General features: G+C 43.4%; 1 protein-coding gene across 2 annotated transcripts in view; it reads right to left on the reverse strand.

Moving 5' to 3' along the window:
• Nucleotides 1-4,433: 4,433 nt before the first annotated feature.
• Nucleotides 4,434-18,309, reverse strand: part of Atp8b1 (ATPase phospholipid transporting 8B1) — a 141,258-nt gene continuing 127,382 nt past the window's right edge. Inside the window, exons 23-28 of one of the 2 annotated variants that reach the window (XM_006254842.5) lie at nt 16,458-16,681; nt 15,502-15,585; nt 14,231-14,476; nt 13,778-13,916; nt 8,970-9,100; nt 4,434-6,904 (exon numbers count right to left, since the gene is read on the reverse strand). In XM_006254842.5, the coding sequence (XP_006254904.1) occupies nt 6,680-6,904; nt 8,970-9,100; nt 13,778-13,916; nt 14,231-14,476; nt 15,502-15,585; nt 16,458-16,681 (1,049 nt within the window). In that variant the 3' untranslated portion in view covers nt 4,434-6,679. Of the gene's footprint in view, nt 6,905-8,969; nt 9,101-13,753; nt 13,917-14,230; nt 14,477-15,501; nt 15,586-16,457; nt 16,682-18,309 lie in introns of both variants that reach the window. The other variant, NM_001106140.1, reaches the window with a different exon arrangement.

The following is an 18,309-nucleotide window of genomic DNA, read 5'->3' on the forward strand; positions in this document are numbered from 1 at the left end:
AGCTTTGAGATTTTAGTGGCTATTTCTAAACTGCCCATATCAGAGTTTCTTCAGTTCTGCCAATAGTGAAACAACTTGTTTTGTACACAGCTTTAGCAGTACATTACCAAGCCTTGCTAGACATTTTCTCTTAAGATAAATCATCTATTATCTATCTATCTACCTATCTATCTATCTATCTATCTATCTATCTCAATAATCTATTTATTTACTTAGATAGGGGCTCACATGACCTAGTTGGTCTCTAACCCACTATGTAGCTAAGGATGACCTTGAACTTTTAGTCCTCCTACCTCTTCTGAGTGCTGCTGACGTTACAGGCCTTTGCTACCATAACTAGGTGTTTGTTGTCCTGAGACAAGGTCTCACTGGCTGGCCTAGAACTGGCTCTGAAGATCAGGCTGGCCTTTAACTCTCGAAGATCTAGTTGTCCCAGCTGTAATTAAAGGTGTGTGCCACCATGCCCGACGACACCACATTTTATACCAGGGCTAGGAATGGAGCCCAGGTCTTCCTGCAGGCTAGGCAAGCATTCTACGAACTGAGTTATAATCTAGCTCAGATTTTCCTCTATTAAATTCATCATGGGTAAATGAAAATTCCAAAACGTATCATTTGTCCATAAAGAGCCCCTCCCCCATGGCCATTTTGGTGGTTTAATTGTATTTCATCTTTATTATCCTGTGGCACCTGTTATGTCAAACAAGTCTAGAAATTGCTTTGAAGGTTAATACAGATATTTAGATCTGTCCATCGAAGGCCAATTACTCTCTTCCCAGCTTTCAGATTCAGGCAGGCAGTGTCAGTCTGTTGCCCGGATCTCCCAGGGAACCCTGCTGGCTCCAATCGTGTATAAGCCCCCACAACATAATTGTATAAGCTTAACACACGTTGTCGTCTAGGATGTGGCGATTGCACTCACCAACTTGAGGCAGATGTAGTTAGCTGCACACCGTCAAGCCAGTCAAACTCTCAGCATGGTTGGGGAAGGCCTTCAAGATGCTGCCACTCTTAGAGGGGCTATCAGCGGTTGATGGCTCTATCGTCTATCGGCAGTTGATGGCTGTTGCAGGCAGAAGAGTCTAGTCACTCTTCTTTGGGATTTCGGCTGCTGGCAGTTTGCTCATGCTCCAGTAGATGGCCACATTCCCATGCACTATGTGGTATATGGGTAGCACAAATTAGACTTAGGGAGTTATTGAGAACAACAACAACAACAAATATGTGAAGGTAGGAGGGAGATGGGGTGGGAGCATTGGAGGGGTTGAAGGGCCACTGATGGGTGGATATGGTCAAAATACATCATATACACACACAGATTTCTTTTAAAGAACAAGAAAATAGTGTTTATATATTTAAAAAACTATGCTGATCCTGTCTTGCATACACATGTGTTCTCTGTTCTCCACCCCACTACTCCTAGCCTGACAGAGGCTTCCTCCATTTAAAGTGTATGTGGTAGCATGGATCAACAGCTCGTTCTGTTTTGTGGTCAAATTGTATTCCAACTGTATACATCCGTATCTGTTGATTCCTTTACCTGCTGATGCAGTGTCTGGGTTGTTTCTACTTCTGGGCTGCTATGAATCCTCGTATGTAAGTGTTTGCTTGAGGTCCTGGTTCTAACACTGTCAAGTATGTATCTCACGGTGTCCTGACCAAGCCAAAGCCAAGCTGATCTTCCCCAGTGATTATACTACTCTCTGTGTCCCCAGAAGGATGGGGATTCGAGTTTCTCCACTTTCTCTTAGAATCATGACTACGATATTGAGTGTAAAGTTTTGCTTATTTATTTATTTGGGGCTGGCTCTCCCTAGTTCATGCTGGCCTCAGATTCACCGTGGTGCTGACCACGAGACACCTTCCTTCAGCTCCTGCAGAGCCATGCCTGCCATCACTTCGATTTTCACCTTCCTGGTAGCCAAAGACTTGAGCATCTTCCCACACACGTATCAACCACTTACAAAGAGACCTGGAGAAACAGCTCTAGAAAAGCATTTTTCTTTTCTTTAACAGGTGGATGTGTGTCTTGCCTGCGCATATGCTTTTGTGCACTGTGTAAAGGTTACCCTTGTGTATTCAGATGCTGATCTCTCTGCCCGAGTATCTTGTTTCAATCTGGACATGGCTTTATGTTTATTCTTAGCCTCAAATTTGTATAAGCAGTGCTCCTCACTCATTCTCTGCCAATGAGGCAGGGGACTGGGGAGATGGCTCGGAGGTTAAAAGCACTGGTTGCTCTCCCAGAGGTCCTGAGTTCAATTCCAGCAACCATATGGTGGCTCACAACCATCTATGATGAGATCTGGTGGCCTCTTCTGAGGTGCTGGCATCCAAGCAGGCAGAACACTGTATTCCAAATGGTTTTTTTTTTTTTTTTTAATTTTAAAGCCAGTGAGCCAACACAGAATTTTAGAGAGAATAAGGTGGGCCTTGTGATTCTAGGAGGGGTAGAGAACGAGACAGGAAGTGGAGGCAGAAGGAACATCAGGGGGAGAAAGCTGGATTAAGAACATATTAAAATAAATGAAAGTAACATGGGAATATTGCCCAGGAGGAAGCCTTACTAGCTTGAAGGTTTAAAATGGAGTAATAGTTGCCAGTATTTGGCTCAAGGGTGTGGTTATTGGAAAACCAGTAACGTCAAAGAAGTACAGCTGCCAGATTAATTGACTATTTATATTAAAAACAATTCATTTAACGCATGTCTGTGTACCACTTGCGTGCCTGGTGCCCGCGAAAGCCAGCGGAGAGCTTCGGATCTCTGAGAGCTGGAGTTACAAATGGTTGCGAGCTGCCACGTGGTTGCTGGGAATCAAACCCCAGATCCTCTGGAAGAGCAGCGAGTGTTCTTAACCACTGAGCCTTCTCTCCAGCCCTCACTTCAATATCGAGACGGGCCGTTTTGTTTTATAACCGCACCAAAATTTTTATTGCAGCTGTAACTTGCTAGCAGATTCTGACAGGAGTTTTAGAAACCATTTTACAGTTTTCCTAAGCTGCACAGGAAGGCAGTGCCTCTTGAAGTATATTTGGATTCCATTAGGGTACATTTTGTTATCACATTTCATCTGCATCAGATGCCAGTCCCGAGCAGCATCTGCCATCCGATGTGACTAGGTTCCTCTAGGTGGCGCTGTTGAGTTGAGAATATCCCTGAACCAACGCTAACATTGTAGTGCTTTGCCACTGCTAGGCTCTTCTCAGTTTGTCTACTGAGGAAACAAGAGCAGGCCCCTCTCACCCCACACGCCAGCCCACAGCCTGACTCTTCGTCACCCACTGCTAACCATAACTCCCAGAGAGGTCCTCACCAGAGAATCTCCTTCCTGATGGCATAATCACAATTTGCTGGCAAGTCGCACCACCCCTTGCTTCTAGGACCTACCCAGGGCTACACCGAGGTCTTCTTCATACTTGATCCTCACAGCACCTCAGACATGGACGCCTGCTCCTCCTGGACCCTGTTAGCTTCTGCACTCATCCCCATGTGCCTGCGTTTCTGCCAGCTATTCCACACATATTTCCAGAACAACAGCCCGCTTCTTTCTCTTACTCTTCTTCCAAGGAACCGAGGGGAAGAGGTCTGGAGTACTAAGTCAACTTTGTCTCACCATCAAAGCCATTCCCTTTTCCTTGAAAGTCTAATTACCTTCCTCAGCCACGTCTCTTATATCTTGTATGGTCTCTAACTATTTCTCCAGGCCAGAGGAGCCCTACACATTTCCGAAGCCATCACAGGCCTAGAATCTTCTGTCATGTACTCTACGCTTAACAAACAAAACAAAACAACAACAACACAACCAACAGCAGTAGCAACAAAGCTCAAACCAACCAACCAAACACACACACCAGCTAGGGAGGTAACTCACCAGGGCTTACGAGCTACAGTGGTGGCACGTGCTGGCAATCAGCACTGGGAGGTGGCCACAGGAGGCTCAGAAGTACAAGGTCAGCCATAACTATCCGAGGAGTTCAAACAAGCCCAGGATATATGAGGGCCATTCTTACAAAGGCACAAGTAAAAAACAAAACCTAGCTGGGGTAAAGAGATAGCTTAGCTATCTTTGCTGTTCTCCCAGAGGTACTGAGTGAAGTTTCCAGCAACCATAACAGGTAACTCACAACCATCTGTAACTCAAGCTTCAGGGAAACATCTTTTTCTGACCTCTGCAGGCACTGTTACACACAAGGCGTGCTAAAACCTGCTCCCCATCCAAAATGACCACACACACACACACACACACACACACACACACACCACCACCACCACCACCACCACCCCAACTTAGAAAAATATGTTACAACTTGAAAGTGTAATTCAGTGGAGTGCATTTGCATTCACGAGGACCTAGGTTAAATCCCCAGCACTGCGAATAAATAACCACAAAATACATACATAAATATACATATATAAAATTATACATTCCAAATATTTTACTAAAGCATTTATTTTTTTAAACAAAAATATACATTAAATCTCAGATTTACAGCATATAGAAATAATTTATGATTTGCATTTTAAATTATTAATATTGCACCCAGTAAGTCTTTGACACATTTGCATTGTCAACCCTTCCCGCCATTCAAAAACAATGAAAGCGAAACCTGACAAAATTTCACAAGCTAAATTTTCTGTAAAAAAAAAAGGGAAAAACGTACAATTCTTTTTATATACATAGTAAAGTTGTAAACTTTCAGAAATTTACCTCCAGGAGATAGAAGTACATTCTTTCAATGCATTCTAAAAGTACGATTTAATTTTTCCTGTCCTGTGTATAGAAGACAAACTACATATGGTTTCCTCTTTGGAATTCACAGACTGCTATGAACATTTGCAAAGGAGAAAAGTAACCTGTGGGCACCTTCTGTAGAATAGGGAGACTGTTTCGTGAAGGAAATAAAATGGGGGAGGGGATAAGTTACCTTTTCAAGGATATTTTCCTTAACCACCTAATGTTTTTTCAAAATAAAAAAAATACTGTTCTTTTGTCTCAGACGTAAGCTAGAGCGAGGCTCTGAAAGACTCTTATAGAATATTTTCTAGGAAGGGGGACACAGTTTCTTTTCAACAGACAACTCTGCAAAATATTCCCAAATGTATCACTAATGCCCTCTGGGCTTTTTAGTTTGTTTGCTTAAACTTATCTATACTGAACCTCTTTTTTGCTTCTCAGAAACACAAGGGAAATTTCTCAACAGACTCCCCCTACCAGGTAGGTCCAAGCTCCTGACACTGGGGCAAACAACCTACAAAGCTCAACTCAAGAACCAAACAGTGGAATCATAAGTGCACATACACAACACACACACACACACACACACACACACACACACACACACACACACACACACAATCTCATAGTGTTTTAAGTAAAAGTAACTTTTACCATTTTGGTATTGGACTACATTCATAGTTCTCCTTGGCTAAATGTGGCCACAGGCAGCAGTTTGAATACACCTTTCTATGTTTCATTCTCCTCTGTTGTGGGTAATAGTAACAATGTTCCCATCAACACTCTTGTCCCTGCCCCCCAGAGCCCATCCAGTTAGGAAGGGCTAACTAGTTTGTCTTCCAAAGGAAACCACAAGCAAACTTTCAGTAGGCGTTGTCCTGTCCTTTTCTAGTCAATCTTAAGTGACCCACAATTGTGCATATTTATGGAACACCACGTGATGTTTCTTTTTTTTTTTTGTACCAATATGGGACCTAAGACCCCCAACTCTACCACCAAGCCACAAGGTAGCCCGACATGGGGTGTTCCTCCACATGTGTACATTGTGTAATGTTGACATCACGGTTTGTCCATCTCTTCAGGTATCACTTTGTGTTGAAAACACTCAAATCCCTTTCGTCTAGCATTTCTGAAACACACATTCCATTCTCATCATCTACAGTCCTTTACTGTGCAACAAATGCACTCTTATCTAAATGGAACTTAATACTAGTTGATAACGTCCTCAGCTTTTGAAAATCATTTTTGGAAAAAATTGAAGTAGGGAGTCAAACCACTTGGTAGCCCAGGAAAATACCAACTAGTAAAAACATGGAATCCATTATTTAACCTCGTAGTAAATCAAAACCAGCATGAAATGTTGCCCTTGATCATTCAATCAAGGAAACTTGTTTCGAATTTCGAAAATTGGTAGAAAGAACCAGGGAACCTGATCACCGGGCCTGAAAAAGTCATTAAACCACCTCACATCAGGTGGTAAACATTAGGAACCCGTTGTTACTGCACTCATAAATTAAAAAACAGATTTTCTTTCTTCCTTTTTTTAAAAGTGACAAGCAGAGGGAGGAGTGCGTCTGAGAAATCCATGCTTGAGGCCAGAGATAGGAGAGTGTGATTGTAACTTTGTAGTGTAGTAGTATCCTTCAAGCTGAAAAGGAGACTTTTCTAAATTCTGCCGTCTTCCATTAGGCCTGGATTTAAAAAAAAGAAGCGTTCCCTTTGAATCTCAGCGAGGCAGTCAGCTGAATAACAGGTGGTCTCTTGGCTTTGCTACTGCTTAAGAGCACAATCCTAGAAGTTTATTGAAAAGGTTATTGTCATCAGTGTCACTGTGACAACCTCAGTTTATTTTTTTTTTTTAAAAAGTCCTGAGTTGTTCATTAAAGAAAAAAAAAAAAAAGACATTTTCCCAGAGCTCCGGTCTCTCAGCAGAGCAGTGCCCCTCAGCTCTCCACTGTGCGTCGGTACTCCGCTGTGCCATCTGCGATGATGGCGTCCAGGGGCGAGCGCTTCTTGCGGATGCTGCGGCCAGAGGAGATGAGGTCCGCATAGCCCCTCTGGTGCGAGAAGGCGTAGGCGGAGCGCCGGGAAGATGCTCCCCTCCGGAACACGCTCTGCCGCCGTTTCCACTGCTCTTCGGCCTTCAATCGCTTTCGATGCTTCTGGATCTGGATAAAGAAAACAAGAAGAAACAGATCTGAGATGCACAGGTCGCCTAGCTAATAGAAACTGGGCACTGAGAGGCTTTACAGCCCTATGTATGCGCAAACACCCCCAATTTCTAGACTGACTAACGGGACATAGAGAGCCCAGGAAGTTGGGAACTATTTCCACCATCCTCCAGGTAGATTTTGGAAAACTATTGCCAGGCATTTGATCCCTGTACTCAAAAGGTAGAGGTGTCTTGGAGGTCAGCCTGGTCTGTATCGAAAGTTCCAGAAAAACCAAGCCTCGCACTTTTCATAAGTGTAGTGGCTATTTCCTGTCAACTTGACACAAACTAGAGTCATTTGCGAAGAAATGTTCATTAAGAGGATGCCTTCATCAGATTGGCCTGTAGGCAAGTCTATAGGGCATTTTCTTGACTAATGGTTGATATGGGCGGACTCTGTCTAATGTGAGGGTTCCACCCCTGAGCGGATGGTCTCTGGTAGGTAAGAAAGTAGGCTGAGCAAGCCACAGGGAACAAGCCAGTGAGCAGCTCCCATTCAGTTCCTGCTTTAGTTTCTGATGCCATCGTCCTGCCTGACCTTCTGTCCTGGCTTCCCTTGGTGGTAGCTTGTGACCTGGGAATCATACTGTGAAGTAAACCTTTGCTACCCCAATGTTGATTTGGTCGTGCTGCTTATCAGAGCAACAGAAAGCAAACTAGGCCACTAAAGCTAACATTCTCTGTGAGTCCCAGGGCAGACTGGTACGTGTTGACAAATCTCAAAGGCATGTTACAGCATAGCCTGTCTGTCTGTCTGTCTGTCTGTCTCTTGCTTGTTTCTCTCTCTCTCTCTCTCTCTCTCTCTCTCTCTCTCTCTCTCTCTCTCTGTGTGTGTGTGTGTGTGTGTGTGTGTTCACATGTATAGGTGCTTGTGCATGTGTGTATACATAGCTAGGAGGCTAGAGATGGATGCCTGGTGTCTCCTTCAATCTCCTCTACCTTAATTTTGGAGACAGGATGTGTCACAGAACCAATTCTGGAACTCAAAAATTCAGCTACACTGACTGGCCAGCAAGCCCCAGGAATCCTCCTACCCCCACCTCCTCAGGTGCAGGGTGCCAGGTGAAGTCGTTTGTGTGTGTGCTGGAACCCAAACTCAAGTCTTCGTTCTTGCACTTACAGAACCGAGGTCCTATCTCTTCTCTTGTTTACCAAACACTATCGACTGTCAGTGATCCCCTGGGCACTTGCTTACCTAACATCCACCCTCTCCTTTCTACAGGATGCTGATTTAGACCCCTTCTCTCTACAGTAACATTCTTCATAAGACAGGGGGTGTTTTATCTTGTTGGCCTTTAGTTCAACGTGCAGCCTGATTCTGACAAATGACATCTGAGAAAAGTGCATGTTCAAAGTTCCCAGGATCCTGAGGAAAAGGATGGAGGTCTGGTCCCCATTTATGATGCCAGGAACTGCTGTGGCCATCTTATAGCATGAGATGAAACTAATAAGGAAGATACTCCCCTCAGGAGAGCGATGGGAAAAGCAATGTTAAATTGCTCAACAACGGGACCTGAAGTCTGCTAATCATTATGCAAGGGGAGATGACACATTATTTTTGAGACATTGATTGTCTTATCAGCTATGACATTTCGCTTTAACTAAGGAGGGTAGGTGGGGGTAGATGAGGGGTGGGGAGGACCCTCTCAGAGGCAAAGGAGAGGGGAAATTGGATAAGGAAGTGTGGGAGTGGGAACCGGAAGGGGTGGCAACATCTGGAATGTAAATAAATGAGATAATTAATTTAAAAAAAAGTGGGGGTGGTCAGGGAAGAAGCCCAAACCATTTGCATAGCAAAATGTTAACATAATTGTAAAACTGAAGGGACGAAACATGCTTCCCTGAACAAATGTCTGAAGGTTCACAATCCCTCACGATGGAATTAAAGGGAAAGAGTGGAAGGACAAATTTCTTATCAGCCTTCCCACACAGGTTCAGCAGGAAAGGAAGTAACGGGGAACGCATTGAATCCCGGGAATGACGCTCCAGTAGGAGGAGGGTAGGCCTGCATCTCTGTGTACCTTATCACTTTCTGATGGCCAGATGGTCATTGACAGGAAACGGATGGCGACGACAGGTAACAAGCAAACTGCAACCGTCAGGATGATCGTCAGCCAAATATACGGCTGTCTCAGGGCATTGGAAGCCGTACCTGGAACAATATCACGGCAACATTCACAGAGGTGCTTCTAGCTTAAGGACAGGGTTAGCCTTCCATATGCTCAGCAGACACCTTAGGTAACAGTTTATAACGTTTCATTATCTCCCCACACTGCTCCAGAAATGACATCTTTTCTTCCGTTTGCAGATTTTGTTTTTGAGACAGGGTCTCACCCTGGACCCTTCAGGGTGCAGGGATTGCAGATAGGATCCACTATGCCCTGCCAGGGATTCACTGATGTTGTTTGGTTTGGTTTTTTTCAAGACAGGGTTTCTCTGTACATGCCTGGCTGTCCAGGAAGTTGATCTATAGACCAGGCTGGACTTGAACTCATGGAGATCAACCTGTCTCTTCCTCCCAAGTGCTGGGATTAAGGGCATGCACTAGCATTGCCTGGCAGGAATGCATATTTTAAAAACCAAGATCCAGCAAAGTAAAAAAAAGGTCAACTGTCTGCTACAAGCCATAAGAAGGAGGAGGATGCTTTTGTTAATGCTTCATCATCAGACAATGGAAAATTAGAGCGGGGACAGGACATCACAGGTAGAGCACGAGTTTTTTTTTTTTTTTGGTTCTTTTTTTTCTGGAGCTGGGGACCCAACCCAGGGCCTTGCGCTTCCTAGGCAAGCGCTCTACCACTGAGCTAAATCCCCAACCCCAGAGCATGAGTTTTGCAAGCACTAGGTGCTTGGGATCATTTGGCAGTAGAGAGCTCCAGAAAAAAAAATGTTAAAAACTAGGCAGTTTCTAGCTTCTAGTTTTGTCCAAAAACTCTACACATTTGTCACTAAAACTGGCAGCCCACAGCGTCTTATATAGGTCATGCCTTTCAATCTACTCTGAGGTGGGAGCTGAGCCAGCTCCTCTGAAGCCACACCAGGTGTTGAGAGCTTAGTAAATTTGCCTAAGAAAACACAAGTAGCCAGGGCAGCCCCAAGATCAAAACCCACTGTGTGACCGGAGCCATGTTCATGGCCACAGGAGTTGGTGATTTTATGATGTAAGCAGATGATCAGATACTCTTCCCCAACATCTAGAGGTAGTTTTATCGCAAAGCTTTCAGTGCTTTATATACTTTATATATGAGTTCATGAAATTAATTTTTAAATTTTAAAACCTTTTATCTTTTTTAAAATCAGCACACAAGGTATCGTATTTCTTTTGGCGTTGTCCCCCCCTCCAGTGGGTTTTGGTCACCTACCTCCCACTTTCCACCCTACTGCTGTTCTTCAGACCCTACAGAACCTCTTCCCCACTTGGTGTCTTTTGCTTTTCCACACCCCATGCATTCTTTGCCTATTTCCATCTTCCCTGTCATCTATTTTTACCCTCTCTTATTCTCCTTTCTAGTTTTTTAAACTTTACTCATATTTACACACACACACACACACACACACACCCCACAGTCTTTGTTTTTAAACTACTAAATATAAATTAGATTTAAAAAACCCACTTCATATAGGAATGTTCTAAATAAGCATTAAAAGAGTAAGAAAAAAACAAAACAGAACAAAAATCATCTAGCCCCACCCAGCCACCATAGCAACCAGCTTTTCATAGCAACAAGGTTTTATGAACCAACGATGGGCCATAAAGTCCCAGATCTTCTATTCAAAAAGAAAGTTATGGAGAATTTTCGTTTTATCATAAATCCAAACTACTTGAGAATCTCACAAAGTCCAGCTTATGTTTATTTTTGTATTTGTGGTATTTATATCAGTTTGATTCTATATACAATGTATTTTGATGATAATTAAACTCCACTCCTCTAACACTTCCCAGATCAACCCCTTCCAACTTCTTATCCCGCCCCCCCCTCTTTCTTTAATAACCATCCAAGTCTGCTTTGTGCTACTCACATATTTAAGAACGGGGCATTTACTAGAGCAAGGGGTGACAACCTTAAAGAAATCTAACGCTCCCTTGCTCAGAAGCTATCAACTGTCCCACTAAGTTAGAGGCAGAGGGTTCACAAGCCCCTTCCCCCACCACGCAGAAATACTGGCTGGCTTGATCCTGTGCAGACAGCTACAGCTCCATGAGTTCATGAAGACAGCAGACCTGTTAGATCCAGAAGACACTGTTCTTGCCCTGACCTCTGGCTCTAAATTTTGTTTGTTTGTTTTGTTTTGTTTCGTTTTGCTTTACCTTTACATCTTATGTATATGGGTGCTTTGCTTGTCTGTATGCCTGTGTACCACTTGCATGCCTAGGGCTTTTGGAAGCCAGAAGAGGGCACTGGATTTCCTGGAACTGAAGTTATAGATGGTTGTAAGCCACCATGTGGATGCTGGGAGTCAACCCAGCTCCTCTGGTAGAGCAGCCAGTGCTCTTAACTACTGAGCCATCTCTCCAGCCCCAAATTCTGGAGGTTGAAGCCATGTATTTTACACACTTAAAATCATTGGTGCCATGGCTTCTGGGTACTGTTCATTGAACTGCTGTTCAACATACATATTTCCAAAGATGGGTTGGACTCCTGAGTTCTAGGTTTCCATTGTATCAGTAAGTCGTTATCGGATTAGTTAATTTAATATTCTTAAGTCTTTGGCCTATTTCCACACCCCGTTTAAAAATAATTAAAACCATCATAGTGTTACAGTTTCTGTATCAAGAACCTTAAAGTAGAAACACCTGGTCACAATACATGAAGCGTTTTATAGTTCATTGTGTGTTTTCAGATAGTTTTGGAAAAATTAAACATTATTTCAGCAATATTTATGTACTCGATGTGTTATAATTATCAAGATTAGGTCTTGTGGGAGTGGAGAAAGCTTTTATGGCTGCCCCCAACACCTCTATTTGCTTCTTCTTTTTTATTTTTTTTAAAAGCAGAGCCTTGCTATAGAGCAGCTGGCCTAGAGCTCACTACACAGACCAGGCCAACCCTGAACTCGGAGAAATCTTCCTTCTGTCCCCCTGTGCTTAGATTACAGGTATACACCACTGTTCCCAGCAATTTGATTGTTGGTTTTATTTTTTTTTAATTTCTTTAAAATTGTGCTTTATTTATTAATCTTTTACTGAATACAATTTGAATTTCATTTTAATTTTTAATTGAAAATAGATTTTTTTTTCCTCATATATGATCAAGGGTTCCTCTCTCCCAGCTCTTCCCAGATCTACTTCTTTCCCTCCCACCCAAATCCACACTCTTTCCTTTTCTCTCTCTCTCATTAGAATACAAACAGGCATCTCAAAATAATGATAAAATAAGACAAAATAAAAACAAACAGGAATAAGGGAAAACAAACAAACAAACAGAAAAAGAAGAACAAGGAACACATAGATTCGGAGACACACGTTCATATACACAGATATTTCATGAAAACACAAAACTGGAAACCATAATATATTCACAAAGGTTTTATAAGACACAAACAAAAAGAAAAACCCTGACAAAAAAGTACTGTGATACAAGAAACCTCCAAAAATGTCATTAAGTTTATTTTCTGTTGGTCATCTACTGCTGGGTATAAAATTATGTCTTAAAGCTATGCATTGCCTGTAGAGGCCAGAAGGCACAGATCCCCTGGAACTGGAGTTACAGGCAATAGGGAGCCACCTGATACGAGTTTTAGTGACTGTTGGAAGGGTCTAAGCAAGTTAAAGCCACATTAAGACACAGCTGGGCATCTGTTAAATAAAATAGCATAACGATTAAAAGGCTTGGGGCAGCAAGACGAACCAGCAGGTAACTTACTATGCCCACCACAGTTATTTACTGATCCTGGGTCCCCTGCAAGAGCAGTATGTCCTCTTAACCACTGATCTGTCTCTTCAGTTCTGACTTTTAAATCTAAAAAGTTTAATTGATTTCTGTGTTTATTTTGTTTGTGAGGTGACTGCGTGTGAGAGCGCATGTGAGTATATGAGCATGTGTGTGCATGACTGCATGTGAGTGTGTGTGTGTGTGAGCATGTGTGAGTGTGTGTGAGCATGTGTGAGTGTATGAACATGTGTGAGTGTGTGTGAGCATGTATGTGTGTGAGCATGTGTGAGTGTGTGTGTGAGTGTGTGTGAGTGTGTGTGAGCATGTGTGAGTGTGTGTGAACATGTGTGAGTGTGTGAGCATGTGTGAGTGTGTGTGAGCATGTGTGAGTGTGTGTGTGAGTGTGTGTGAGCATGTGTGAGTGTGTGTGAGCATGTGTGAGTGTGTGTGAACATGTGTGAGTGTGTGTGAGCATGTATGAGTGTGTGTGAGCATGTGTGAGTGTGTGTGAGTGTGTGTGAGCATGTGTGAGTGTGTGTGAGCATGTGTGAGTGTGTGTGTGAGTGTGTGTGAGCATGTCTGAGTGTGAGCACATTTGCAGATGAAGGTCAGAGGACAGTTTGCTTCAGAAATTCTTTCTCCTCTTTATCATGTGGGCCCACAGATTGTCAGGCTTGGGTGGTGGGCACAGTTATTTACCTGCTGGTTCATCCTGCTGGCCCAAGCCTTTTAATTTAAGCCATCTTCTTTAACAGATGCACCGCTGTGTCTTACTATGACTTTAACTTGCTTAGACCCTTTCAGGTAGCCACTGCCATCCAATTCCTATTAGAATATTAACTTTTACTAGCAAAGATACACGTTCTTGGTATGTGTGTACTCACCTGGTGATTATGTCAGACTATAATCTAAGGACACTGACCCGCACTTACTTTCAGAATCTGAGAAACACCAACCTGTGAACTGGAATGCAGATGGGAAGAGAACATGGATCCCAGCACTATGGAAATCAAACATGATGCCAAAGTACAGCGCGATGCTTCCAAAAATGGAAAAGGCATTCACGAACGTCCAGTACGACGTATCCAAGCCGATCTGTTAGGAAACCAGAGGGGAGTGGTGGGATGGAGCACTCATTTGGAGAATACAGCAGGAAAAGGAAGGATCCGGGAACTCTCAAAATGGCAATTTGGCAATCTGGGTCTGGTTTGGTTTGAACAGTGAACACCCAGAGACCAAGCCATCCTTGGCTCAAGCAAGAGAGAGGAAACATGCTAGCATGAAACACGGAGAGAACATTCTCATTTTGTAAAGTGACAGGGGCTCTGAGAATGGGCTGGGCACGCTCGCCTAGATACAGAAGTACAGGTTCCAACAGATGCAGAGCATGGTCAAGGAAAGCCACGTACCTGGAAATTGACCGTTATCACTAGAGCCGAGGCCATTGTGACGGCAAAGGACTGGTAGTCTGAAGGTGCCTCTCCATCCTGTCCCACTGTTTGCAGGTAAGCGCCAAACGGTATGAAGAAGAGGACCATTGAGGTTAAGACCCCGTGCAGCAAACTGACAAAGAACTTCTTATAGTTGAACAGCAAGTCTCTCTGTCCCACTACATACAACCCAGGGAATCGGAGGCTCAGCTTGTCGCTCACATCCTTAAAGAGAAAACACAATTAGAACAATGTATCTGTCATGTATCGCCTATCAGGTCAAGGATGTGGGAACACCACAGTGAGCGTCTGGTGAACGGCTGCTAACTGCCCCTGTGTTTTAAGAAGGCAGGCAGGAAGCCTGATCAGTATTTCTGTATGCAGAGGTCAGTCATACAGCTCTAGTTCACTCAGTGTTTACAGGCAGTGCCTATGGGGGATTTATCACTGTACTAGTAAAGACCATTGATTGGTAATGTCAAATAGTATGTGGAGATTAAATTTTTAACCTCCCAAGAGAATGTATTTGCATTATTACAAATCTAGAGGGAGAATACTCACACAGAAGTTGGTAAGCTAATCCTTAATTATCCCAATTTATTTCTTATTAATTATCCCTTTCCTAAGAATCACTTGTCCACCTATCGAGAGGAATGTCTCTTTTCCCTGCTATTGGATCCCCTTCCCCCTACTTGGCTACTTGAACTTCCTAGAATGGCCTCAATGGGAGAGGATGTACCTAGACTTGCTGGGACTAGATGCCCCAGGGAGGGGTGGTACCCAAGGGAGACACCCCTTCCTGGATTAGAAGGGGTGGAGGTAGTGGGGGGGGGATTTGTAAGGGTGGGACTGGGAAGAGAGGAGGGAGTGGGGACTGTGATTGAGATCTAAAGTGAATACAAATACAAATATTAAAAGAAGTTTAACTTGTCTGGCGACACATGATTTAAGAATTAGATACATAAACTTTGGAAAACATTAAAATTTACATTTTGAATAAGTTCATATAAATCATGCTGGATTCTCAGAGGTCATCTGTCTGAAGGGAAAGTGGGAGTACTTTTGCCTGAACTCAGTGAGCTCCAGAAACTCTCTTTGGAACAGAGCATAAAGCTATTGTTGCTGGACAGGTGTACAAGGGCTCATCAGGGTGAGTAAAGCCAGAAGAATGCTTGGAGGTGCTCTTTGTAATCTCCCTGGCAGCAGATGGATCTTTCCAGATCACCCCAACCCAGGGCTCGGGCTCCTACCTGATCGAGCAGCCCCATGAGGAGCACAGGCAAACTGGAGTACAGCACATTGTACAGGGTGATAAACCAGTCCTCATACGCCGTCTGCAAACACAAGATAGAAGCCCTGTGTCACGCACAAAGACAGATTACAGGTCTGCTTTCGCCACGCAGGACTATCTCCTGCCAAGTCCTCAGCTAGCCCTACAAAATAAGAGTTTGTCTGTGCACTGAGTTGCACCACAAGCTTTTCCATAGCAACAATCCCCCCACTTATCTCTTTAAATGTGTGTGTGTGTGTGTGTGTGTGTGTGTGTGTGTGTATACTATAAGGTTTTGCAAAAAATTCTATTCTGACTGATAATGCTAGTAAAATAAAATCCGTGTTTAGTTTTTAAAAAAGACTTTAAAAAATCCCAATATTATGTGTATGTGTGTGCATCTATGTATGGGTATGTGTACATGAGTATAGGTGCCCACAGATACAAGAAGAGGGCTTTGGATCCTCTGGGATGGGAGTTACAGGCAGTATGAACCACCTGAATGGGTATTGAGAAGCAAATTCAGGTTCTCTGCAAGGACTGTATTGTATGTACTCTTAACCTTGAGGCATCTCTCCAGCACGTTCAACATTGTTTTTTCCCTGTTAAATGAATTAGAATTCTGAAACCGAGCTGAAACATTTAAAATGTCTTTAACACTCAAAAAAGAATACTGAAATAAAACTAGTTAAGGAGGGCTGGCAAGGTGGCTCCACAGGCAAAGCCACTTGTTACTCAAGCCTGGTGACTTGAGGTCAGCCCCTGGAGCCCAGCTAAAGATGGACACACGTGCACCCGTGCCCCTATACCCCGCATCTACAGATACACACACAATAAACAAACATATACATACGTAAAATGTTTAAAAGAACTAGCGTCTTATCTATACAAATGTTCTACCCAAAGAGCAGTTTTAAAGGGATAACGTTATATTACCTGGGCTGAGTAGCCATTGAAGAAGGAGTACCAGAAATGAACCAAAGTAAATGCAAAGTTCTTGTAAAAGAAATAGCGTAGGAACTTGCACATCCTTATGTAAGACCACCGGCCATGGACCAGCAGCAAGCGCTGCAGGTATCTGAACTGAGCAAAAGAATAGTCACTGGACATGACAGCTTGCATGCCTTCTTGTCCGCTTATTCCAACTCCAATGTGGGCAGCTGGAAGCAGAGGGAAAGAAATGGCGGGTCAGACATTTTAAGGCAAAGCATTGAGTGGCACAAGACTTTCCCTGGCAAAACGAAAACAAAAACACTTGCATACCATCCCCTGCCTGCAGCTCCTGATCTCAATTCGGAGGGACAAGTATGCAAGACCAAGCCCAGATGGGACTCCATAAATACTTGTGATAGGATCTCCCGTGGGTGGTGAATTCCAGTTGGATTATCTACCTGACACATCAGTCCTCTCTTCCACCCGCAGGGTGAGCCCCAGGCACCCTTATAGGCCAGAGATGAGTCAGCTGCACCTCACTTATGCTGCAAAACTAGCCCTGTAACCTCCTGTCTCCCTTTGTTCTAAGTAGTAAGGCAGGGAAGCAAATGAGCATACTTTCCCAGGCTCTGCCGCAGTTGGTCTCGTTGTGACGGGGGTCCATTGTTTAGATCCACTCAGGACTTGGAAACTGACATGACCTGGAGCCTGGAATTTCCTTCCCTTTTTGACATACCTGGAGCAGAGTTTCCAGCTGCCCAGATACTGATGGGCAACGGTAAAGGCTTCTCGATTGAGAAGCTCTTTAGAGGGACCTAAAAGTAGACGTTCCTCTAGTAAACGGTCCAGAGGCTACTCAGCCTAGAAATTTCTTCCGTCCATTAAAAGCCTTTGAAGGCACCTGCAACCCTGCATTACCAGGTTCTGTTTTCTGTACCGAATTGAACCCTAACTGATAGAAAACCTGGGTTTGGACCAATTCTTCTCTCCCTTTGGAATCCTAGAATTAGCAACTACACCTCGTGTCTAGAATTATCTTAGTGTGGAATGGAATTTTTTTTCCCTGAAGGTCTTTGAGAGAGTAAGAAAGATAGGCAGGCAGGCAAACCAACAGACGTGAGGCTTCCCTGGCAATTTTAGGTCCTAAATCCAATGTCTTTCTGCAGCCTGGCTTCTTGGCCAGGGTGGGACATCTTTAACGGTTTTGTTTATTTGTTTTATTTTTAAATTGATTTTATTTTGAAGTTTTCTCTCATGTAACTCACTACGTAACTAAGAATTGCCTTGAGTTCCCAATTCCCCTGACTCTACTTCTTGGTGGAACTCTATTCTATTCTGTCTCCTTTATGTGGTGGTATGGATGTCACCCAGGGCTTTGTGCACGATAGGCAAGGACTCTACAAACTGACCTACATTCTTAGATCTTTTTTTCTGAAAAATTTTCTTAAGGTAGCTTTATTTGTCTCCTAATATTCCTAATCAAAACAATTTTAATGGATGTTTTCTTCAAATTTCTAAGGTACACTTTGGCTTTAAGACACACACACACACACATGCATGCCCACATTCACAAACACACACTGAGAAGCTGGTTTCTAAAATAGCATTCATTCTTCTAATAGTTATTAAATACATTTTCCAGTTAGAGGATCCAGAATATTGTCTGGGCCTTAAAAATTAATGTAAACAAAGACACTGAGGTCTTTTAGAGACAATGTGTTGGAGAGCACAAGCAGCCATCACCCCAACCCCAAGGTGTCCCTTCACATCCCACACTTTCCAACTAGAGAGAAGCTTTGAAAATCCTGCACCAGATTTGGGCCCAAAGTATTACAAATTTTAAAGCATACTATAG

The sequence above is a fragment of the Rattus norvegicus genome, chromosome 18 (assembly GCF_036323735.1).
Source record: "Rattus norvegicus strain BN/NHsdMcwi chromosome 18, GRCr8, whole genome shotgun sequence".
Classification (NCBI taxonomy): domain Eukaryota; kingdom Metazoa; phylum Chordata; class Mammalia; order Rodentia; family Muridae; genus Rattus; species Rattus norvegicus.